The following is a 10,335-nucleotide window of genomic DNA, read 5'->3' on the forward strand; positions in this document are numbered from 1 at the left end:
GTCTAATTGTTGTTCCTTATCGTCCTATTCATGTCAATGAACTACAGACACTATTGAAGTATCAACAGATGTCACTGTTAGACTCAACAAAACATTTAAAGAAGAATACAGTCACCCGTCAACACAGGAATACCAAGATTTTACAAAAAATTTCACCAACGATGTAAGTGCCTAATTTACATAAACTATTTTTTTAATGATACATGTATAATCTTAATGAGCTCATTAATAGTAACTAACTGAGCTACAACAACTTATGTTTTCCAGATGACCTTACTGTACAACCGCACTATTAACAATTTTATCGACATAGTAATAATAGGACTCAGGTATGTGAACATTTGAGGAAACGTCGCAACAAAGAGGCAGTATGCATGTACATTAAACACTTACTTTAAAAGGTTAGTTGAACCTCTTTTTAGAACGTCTATTTAAAATGTGGAACCTTTTTTTGGAATCTCTTCGCTCTCTATCAGGAATGGCAGTGTAGTGGTGGAGCATGTGGTTCTACTGCGCATAGAGAATGGGAAGAACCTAAGTAATGAGATTGCTGAGTCAGAAAAACAAATCAAGGACATTCTCAACGCGGCCAAAAACTGCACCACAGGTCAGTAACTGACTACAAATCAAATCAAAATCAAATTTATTTATATAGCCCTTTTTACATCAGCTGATATCTCAAAGTGCTGTACAGAAACCCAGCCTAAAACTCAAAACAGCAAGCATACAGGTGTAGAAGCACGGTGGCTTGGAAAAAGCCAACCTAGAAAGGCCAAAACCTAGGAAGAAACCTAGAGAGGAACCAGGCTATGAGGGGTGGCCAGTCCTATTCTGGCTGTGCCGGGTGTAGATTATAATTATGGCCAAAATGTTCAAATGTTCATAAATTATCAGCATGGTCAAATAATAATAATCACAGTAGTTGTTGAGGGTGCAACAAGTCAGCACCTCAGGAGTAAGTGTCAGCTGGCTTTTCATAGCCGATCATTGAGAGTATCTCTACCGCTCCTGCTGTCTCTAGAGAGTTGAAAACAGCAGGTCTGGGACAGGTAGCATGTCCAGTGAACAGGTCAGGGTTCCATAGCCGCAGGCAGAACAGTTGAAACTGGAGCAGCAGCAGGGCCGGGTGGACTGGAGACAGGAAGGAGTCATCATGCCAGGTAGTCCTGAGGCATGGTCCGAGGGCTCAGGTCCTCCTCCGAGAGAGAGAAAGAAAGAAAGAAAAATTTGAGAGAGCATACTTAAATTCACACAGGACACCGGATAAGACAGGAGAAGTACTCCAGATATAACAGACTGACCCTAGCCCCCCGACACAAACTACGGCAGCATAAATACTGGAGGCTGAGACAGGAGGGGTCAGGAGACACTGTGGCCCCATCCTATGATACCCCCAGACAGGGCCAAACAGGCAGGATATAACCCCACCCACTTTGCCAAAGCACAGCCCCCACACCACTAGAGGGATATCTTCAACCACCAACTTACAATCCTGAGACAAGGCCGAGTATAGCTAGTCAGACTACAGACACTTACGATATTAGAAACCGGTTAAGTAGGCCAGAGCGAAACACTCTGAATTTATGAATGGACAATCTGTCAATGTTCTGAATTTCCGAACACCCCGAGAGCGCACTCTGGCACTCCAGATTTGAATTTACGATCACACCCACCGTTGTTAAAATCACATATTAGACCTGGGTTAGCTGACCAATGTGTATGAAATTACAGAAAAGTAAGAAAAATTACCACTCGTAGACTTTACATTGACAAAAAAATTCTACTGCGTTATTAAAATATGGTATTATTGACAAATCACGTGTCAAATCATTTGTTTTGTATAACAAACCTTTCTGTTGCATTCACAGGCCAAGTAGGCTGTATTGGGGTGGACATAATTGGAGATGTCATAGTAAAAAATTCTACATTTGATAAAGAATGTAAGTACACTAAAGCCTATATTTGTGAGTCAACACCAGGGTATCTATGGATATCCTTTCAACACATTTTAGTGAATGAGGTTATACTGTAAAGCTGTTCCCACCAGGGTTGGGGTCAGTTACTGTAATTCAGAACACCAAGAGTGTGCAAAGCTGTCACCAAGGCAAAAGGTGGCTACTTTCAAGAATTTAAAATATAACCTATTTTGAATTGTTTAACACTTTTTGGTTACTACATTATTCCATGTGTTATTTCATAGTTTTGATGTCGTCACTATTATTCAACGATGTAGAAAATAGTACAAATAAAGAAAAACCCTTGAATGAGTAGGTTTGTCCAAACCTTTGAAAAATTCCAATTCATCTCCTGCATTGACTTTTAACATAACATAATTTTGAACTTTGAACTTAATATTCTTTTTAACTTACCATTGTCTTTGTGTAGCGGTATGCGACACGACCAAACTAGATAAGGACTTGAGGATATACTACCATGCAGCACAAATAGATGGGCGACTGGTCTGTGTCTCTCCCTGTGCCCCCGGACACAACAGGGAAAAGAACTGCAACACCGGCACCTGTAGTATGTCAAGGGACGGTCCGGTCTGCAGGTAAGACTTCTTATGACTTCTTATGACATAACATTGCATAAAATAAAACATATAGCCAACATACAACATATAGCCAACATACAACATATAACCAACATACAACATATAGCCAACATTCAACATATAGCCAACATTCAACATATAGCCAACATTCAACATATAGCCAACATTCAACATATAGCCAACATTCAACATATAGCCAACATACAACATATAGCCAACATACAACATATAGCCAACATACAACATATAGCCAACATACAACATATAGCCAACATATAGACAACATACAACATATAGACAACATACAACATATAGACAACATACAACATAGAGACAACATATAGACAACATACAACATATAGCCAACATACAACATATAGCCAACATATAGCCAACATACAACATATAGACAACATACAACATATAGCCAACATATAGCCAACATACAACATATAGACAACATACAACATATAGACAACATACAACATATACACAACATACAACATATAGCCAACATACAACATATAGCCAACATACAACATATAGCCAACATACAACATATAGCCAACATACAACATATAGCCAACATACAACATATAGCCAACATACAACATATAGCCAACATACAACATATAGCCAACATACAACATATAGACAACATACAACATATAGACAACATGCAACAAATAGCCAACATACAACATATAGCCAACATACAACATATAGCCAACACACTACATAGAGCCAACATATAGCCAACATACTAAATATAGCCAATATACTACATGTAGCCAACATACAACATATACAACATATATCCAACATACAACATCTAGCCAACACACTACATATAGCAACATATAGCCAACATACAACACATACAACATATAGCAACATATAACACATACAACATATTGCCAACATATAGCCAACATACTAGTCAACATATAGCCAACATAAAACCAACACAATGACTCCACTTAACCCTCCATCCTTCTGTGTCCCATCCACCACCCACACAGATGTAACCAGGACTACTGGTACCTAGACTCCGATTGCTTCGGTCCTATCCTGAAGAGGGACCTCTTTGCCGCGCTACTGACCCTGGCAGGACTGGCGATAGCAGCCGTGGGGGTCATGGTGGTCTATGTGCCCTGGCATAGACGACAATTACATAGGTGAGACTGACTACACATCAACACAGCAGCTAAAAATATCAGGGACAACACAAAGAGTGACATAAATGTTTACGTGCAGTAAGTGAAGCCTTCAACATCTAGTCATGAGAGATCCCTTCACCACCTAGTCACGAGAGAAGCCTTCACCATCTAGTCATGAGAGAAGCCTTCACCATCTAGTCATGAGAGATCCCTTCACCATCTAGTCACGAGAGAAGCCTTCACCATCTAGTCATGAGAGATCCCTTCACCACCTAGTCACGAGAGAAGCCTTCACCATATAGTCACAAGAGATCCCTTCACCACCTAGTCACGAGAGAAGCCTTCACCATCTAGTCACGAGACAAGCCTTCACCATATAGTCACAAGAGATCCCTTCACCACCTAGTCACGAGAGAAGCCTTCACCATCTAGTCATGAGAGATCCCTTCACCACCTAGTCACGAGAGAAGCCTTCACCATCTAGTCACGAGACAAGCCTTCACCATATAGTCACAAGAGATCCCTTCACCACCTAGTCACGAGAGAAGCCTTCACCATCTAGTCACGAGAGATCCCTTCACCACCTAGTCACGAGAGAAGCCTTCACCATCTAGTCATGAGAGATCCCTTCACCATCTAGTCACGAGACAAGCCTTCACCATCTAGTCACGAGAGAAGCCTTCACTATCTAGTCATGAGAGAAGCCTTCACTATCTAGTCACGAGAGAAGCCTTCACCACCTAGTCATGAGAGAAGCCTTCACTATCTAGTCACGAGAGAAGCCTTCACCACCTAGTCATGAGAGAAGCCTTCACCATCTAGTCACGAGAGAAGCCTTCACCATCTAGTCACAAGAGAAGCCTTCACCACCTAGTCACGAGAGAAGCCTTCACCACCTAGTCACGAGAGAAGCCTTCACTATCTAGTCACGAGAGAAGCCTTCACCACCTAGTCACGAGACAACCCTTCACCATCTAGTCACGAGAGATCCCTTCACCATCTAGTCACGAGAGAAGCCTTCACCACCTAGTCACGAGAGAAGCCTTCACCACCTAGTCATGAGAGAAGCCTTCACTATCTAGTCACGAGAGAAGCCTTCACCACCTAGTCACGAGAGAACCCTTCACCATCTAGTCACGAGAGAACCCTTCACCACCTAGTCACGAGAGAACCCTTCACCACCTAGTCACGAGAGAACCCTTCACCACCTAGTCACGAGAGAACCCTTCACCATCTAGTCATGAGAGAACCCTTCACCATCTAGTCATGAGAGAAGCTAATGTGTGGATTTGTAAAGCTAAAACAACAGGAGTAAGATGTTGGCACAGACAACAAGCCTGGAGGTGAAACACAACATATGTAATACAAAGCTATGCATTTGTTTAGAATTTGGATATGATGAACTCTGACCTCCACCACATATTGTCACGCCCTGGCCATAGAGAGGCCTTTTATTCTCTATTTTGGTTAAGCCAGGGTGTGACTAGGGTGGGCATTCTATGTTATTTTTTCTGTGTTTTTGCATTTCTTTGTTTTTGGCCGGGTATGGTTCTCAATCAGGGACAGCTGTCTGTCGTTGTCTCTGATTGAGAACCATACTTAGGTAGCTCTTGTCCACATGGGTTTTGTGGGTAGTTTAGTATCTGTACCAGACAGAACTGTTTCGGTTATTCTTTTTTTTTGTATTTAGTGTTCAGTTGCTAAAAATGAATTATAAACACGCTGCACCTTGGTCCTCACCTTCTTCTCTTGAATGCCGTGACACATATATATTTAACTGTAAGAGGTTGGAACTTTGAAACCTGGTTGAGGATGTACATTTTTTTTTTTTTAGCAATCAATGACACCAACCAATTATTCTCAAGACAATGATCATACTACAATGATCAGCAATGTACGCTCATAAAGTAAGTTTCTTCTCTCCCCCTTCAGGGTGAAAGATATTCATACTGGACAAGTTAACCAGTGGCTGGAGGAAGACTTTGAATGGCCCAACAGGCCAAATACAGGTGGCCACTTGGTTGGTTCAAGTAGTACCACAGTCCTAACAGGTACACTGTCTAAAGCCTACTCTGCCTCACCTGTCAGGTTATTGCTCAAATTGTGTCTTAAGCGGTACATTTATAATATGCCATTCTTATACATTCTTTTACTTTTATCTGACCTAGTTTTGATTCTGTGCTCTTTTATGATCCTATTCTGGATGTTATATTTCTTACTGTTTGAAATTGAACACTGAAGAAGAACTTGTCAGTGAGCATTTCTCTGTATTGTTTCCACCTGCTGTTTTCTGTGGACGTAACACGTGAACTTTGATTTCATTTTACTTTCAACAGTGTGGCATAATGCTACCCCCTTCTGGAAAATGTATTTTAAAATATTCTTATCTGTAGAGTACCTTGGCATGTTTTTTAACATGAGTATCTTCAGTGGACCGTTTGTAAATATCCTTTTTGTCCCCTTTTATACAGAGAATGAGCCTAACCCACCTTATGGGGGCCGAGTGGGCATGCAGTACGACGCAGAGGGAGATTCCCTGTCATCCTCCAGTACAAGACTGCAGTCTCCCTACCATGGAACACAGGCACAGGTGGGGATCTATTTTAGGTATCCTAGATGCCATCTCCTGCTGTGGTGCCTTTGAGCAAGGCACTTGACTTAACCCATGGTTCACCCTTGTTTCCGACCCCTCCGTGTGTGTGGGAGACGAGTGCATGTTACTTAAAGGGTTTAAAGGCAACATTTTTTTTTAAATTCCATGTTCTGAAAATGACAATGGACAATCAAGTCTTCTATTTCTTCTTCAAAAGGTGTCCAAGAGGCCTGAGATCATCTACCATGACTACAGTTCCTGGGGTGCTGATAGGGATGCCATTCAAGTCATACAGACTACTGCCACCTCGTCAGGGCAGCATTTTACATTGAGTGACCCTGGCAGCCAATCAGAGGTGGGAATGGAATGTTCATCATAATGCTGTCAAATATATATGTAATAGGTATGGTTGGCCCTCGTGAACTGTTTCAGCCTTCTGGGTGTGCTCTTTCCAAGTAAATTACTACATGATTGAGGACACAGGAGCTAGTGATCACTTTATTTTTATTTTATTTTTTATTTTACCTTTATTTAACCAGGCAAGTCAGTTAAGAACAAATTCTTATTTTCAATGACGGCCTGGGAATAGTGGGTTAACTGCCTGTTCAGGGGCAGAACGACAGATTTGTACCTTGTCAGCTCGGGGGTTTGAACTCACAACCTTCCGGTTACTAGTCCAACGCTCTAACCACTAGGGTACCCTGCCGCCCCACTTTAGAAACCTATTCCATACTCAAATACCTGTTTTTTTTTTTATATTCCCTGACAGCTTAGGATCAGCATACCGGAGATAAGGACATATTCTGAGATCTAGTGGGACATCCTCAACTCTTAAACAGAACTGGACAAAGAACAGGATAATACATTTAAAGAAGTGTTTCTCATCGACCAACGGAATAAAGCAGAAAGAAAAAGGATCTCTTAACGGACAGTCTCCTCTTTGGGAGCGAAGCCTGAATAACGGTTGTGGGACAATGCTTTATTAACACTACACAGGATTGTCCAAAGAAGTATGGACTCACTGATACAGGAGGATGTGAAACCCAACCTCAGCTTCACTAATTGAATAATCTGCTCTCAAATCTATTACCTATCAGGAAACAACATGTTTTATATGCTATACTTCAGTGACGCATGTTTACAATAAATCTGCACAATGATATGTTGCTTGTACCAGTTTACCAATTAGCGTGGCTTCTTTTGCACTTTGGTACCACAACAAATTAATGTTGTAATACCACATGTATATAACAATCTGTCTTTATATAGAACAGACATTGCACTGTGGTAGTTCTTATAAAATCAAAACATATTTAAAATGTGTACCAAAAACTAAGTTATTTTTGTAAACTGCATAATGTCGAACAATATTGTATTATTGGTATCACACATTAATAGAACAATAAACACATCTGATGAAATTGGCAGTGAAATGAACAATGAATGAAGGCCAAAGTGAGCCATTTCTAATCAGTGCCGCATCCTCTTGATCTTGTTGTTTGGCTGCATGTTCAACGTTCCTTGGCTGTGCACTCATTTCATCTTTTCCTGTGCTCAAGCTCTAATTTGTTACTCCTACTTTGCCTTTAGTTCTAACTCCCTCGGTTGAACATCTACGGGCCTCACACCACTACCCGTAGCACTCTTATCATCAGTCCTCCACCAATCAGCACTTTGACTACTGCTTTTGGATTGGCTGATGCCACTTTGATGTCATAATTCTTAGCGATGATGCGCAGACTCACCTTCGTACATGTATCTATCTCCCATGTAGGGTTTTCCACAAATGCTTCCAACGAGCCTGTGTGATTTTGCAACTTATAAAATGATTCCACTAGTCTTATAACCCATTAGGGTGGATGTCAGTGACAGCAACTCTACCACAAGTGTATTTTGAACACTCAAATATCTGAGCACATCAGAGCCTCACAGTCGGAGATTAGAGCAACTATCACAGGAAACAAAATCCCGGCCGAGCCCCCTTTCTGTTAAGTTCCCCAGCAAGAAACCAAAACATTTCACTCAAACAGAAGGAGGAACTAACAAAGAGTCACTAACAACCAAAACAAAAGGGAAGCGGGGATGATCATCTAAAATATTGTTTTTAGGAATATCTAATAGTGAGCGTCAACTGACGGTGTTAATCCTTCACATTTCTCAAGACAACTAGAGCACTGGGCCAGCACAGGTGAAACACCTTCTGACGAAAGAGATGGACAAGCCAGCACAGGTGAAACACCTTCCCACTAAAGAGATGGACAAGCCACCACAGGTGAAACACATACTGACTAAAGAGATGGACATGTCAGCACAGGTGAAACACATACTGACTAAAGAGATGGACAAGTCAGCACAGGTGAAACACATACTGATTAAAGAGATGGACAAGTCAGCACAGGTGTAACATACTGACTAACGATGAGACACCAATCGGTGCGCCTCACGTGCTGACACGTTAACGTCCAACCTCTAAATATAAATGGAAAAACCAAAGCCTGTAACAGGTCAGTTATGGATGGATGTGTAGGTTCAGAATTTGTTGTTGGCATGTCATGCCTAAGTTCACTAATCATGCCAATAAAAAAATAATCAAATTAGTTGGCAATTTCAGTTGGTTTTGTCATAAATGAGCCATCTTATTCAATGAATGATGGAGGCAAGTTTGCCTTTTTGGCAAAAAATGTAATTTAAGGTGCTCCAAAGCTTTTGACTATCATTCTTTACATAATTCATGTTTATGTCATAGTATAGTTTATTTTTATTTTTATTCAGTTTAGTCAGATGGATTTCTCAATTTGCAGTAAGTTTGCCAATCGGCAGTGCAGCCAGACTGATCTGCCATTCTTTTTGCTTCATCGCTCTCAACCATGCTTAAAAGTAACTGGAATAAGCAATTTCATAAATGTGTCAAGTGCAGCATCTGGTTGCTCCTCATTACACACCCCAGACCAGCAAATATTCTTTACATCTTTAACATAGGAATAACTACAAAACTTATTATATGACCTCTTATACACTATACTAGGCCTAGCCTTTCGAACGTTTCTTTTCCCAGATATGGCTACTATATTATGATGACTACATCTGATGAATTTGGACACTGCATTAGAATGCCCATCTGCTAGCCTGCTAGCCGCAGCCCGCTAGCTGTCTAGAGCATATTGGAATGTTTGCTGAAGAGATCCATCAGCCATTTTCTTGGGCCACTATACCTACTTTGCCAATTGGACTGAACCACTTTGCTACACGGAACTCTACTACTCCATCATGACTGGTCTATTCAACGTAACCGCACGAGGAGGCTATAACAGACTTCCTCTGTCGCGACGTCCCTCTAAGGCCCTTCTGCTAGCTTGCTAGCCTCGGCCTGCTAGCTGTTTGAAACGCTCTGTCTCCAGCCAGCCTAACTATTCACTGTACCCCTAAGATCACTCGGCTATGCATGCCTCTCCCTAATGTCAATATGCCTTGTCCATTGCTTTTCTGGTTAGTGATTATTGTCTTATTTCAGTGTAGCGCCTCTAGCCCTGCTCAATATGCCTTAGCCAACCCTTTAGCCAACCCACACATGTGGTGACATCAGCTTGTTTAAATGTTTCTAGAGATAATATCTCTCTCATCATCACACAATGCCTAGGTTTACCTCCACTGTGTCCACATCCTACCATACCTTTGTCTGTACACTATGCCTTGAATCTATTCTATTGCGCCCAGAAACCTGCTCCTTTTACTCTCTGTTCCCAAACGTACTAGACAACCAGTTCTTATAGCCTTCAGCCGAACCCTTATCCTACACCTCGGGTGATGTAGAGGTTAATCCAGGCCCTGCAGTACCTAGTTCCACTCCTGATCCCAAGGTGCTTTCCTTTGTTGACTTCTGTAACCGTAAAAGCCTTGGTTTCTTGCATGTTAATATTAGAAGCCTCCTCCCTAAGTTTGTTTTATTCACTGCCCTAGCATACTCTGCCAACCCGGATGTCCTAGCCGTGTCTGAATCGTGGCTTAGGAAGCCCACCAAAATCCCTGAA

The 10,335-nt window shown here is 41.5% G+C and overlaps 1 protein-coding gene across 2 annotated transcripts in view; it reads left to right on the forward strand.

Moving 5' to 3' along the window:
• The window catches only part of LOC110531455 (uncharacterized), a 34,818-nt gene extending 27,084 nt beyond the window's left edge, over nt 1–7,734 (forward strand). The window contains exons 2-11 of one of the 2 annotated variants that reach the window (XM_036987336.2): nt 48–163; nt 268–329; nt 477–607; nt 1,869–1,940; nt 2,386–2,551; nt 3,577–3,732; nt 5,647–5,765; nt 6,186–6,304; nt 6,525–6,662; nt 7,077–7,734. In XM_036987336.2, the coding sequence (XP_036843231.2) occupies nt 48–163; nt 268–329; nt 477–607; nt 1,869–1,940; nt 2,386–2,551; nt 3,577–3,732; nt 5,647–5,765; nt 6,186–6,304; nt 6,525–6,662; nt 7,077–7,121 (1,124 nt within the window). In that variant the 3' untranslated portion in view covers nt 7,122–7,734. The remainder of the gene's footprint in view (nt 1–47; nt 164–267; nt 330–476; nt 608–1,868; nt 1,941–2,385; nt 2,552–3,576; nt 3,733–5,646; nt 5,766–6,185; nt 6,305–6,524; nt 6,663–7,076) is intronic. The other variant, XM_036987337.2, reaches the window with a different exon arrangement.
• The last annotated feature ends 2,601 nt before the right edge of the window (nt 7,735–10,335 follow it).

Source organism: Oncorhynchus mykiss, chromosome 9, assembly GCF_057628025.1.
Source record: "Oncorhynchus mykiss isolate SJ-2025 chromosome 9, ASM5762802v1, whole genome shotgun sequence".
In the NCBI taxonomy this organism is placed as follows: domain Eukaryota; kingdom Metazoa; phylum Chordata; class Actinopteri; order Salmoniformes; family Salmonidae; genus Oncorhynchus; species Oncorhynchus mykiss.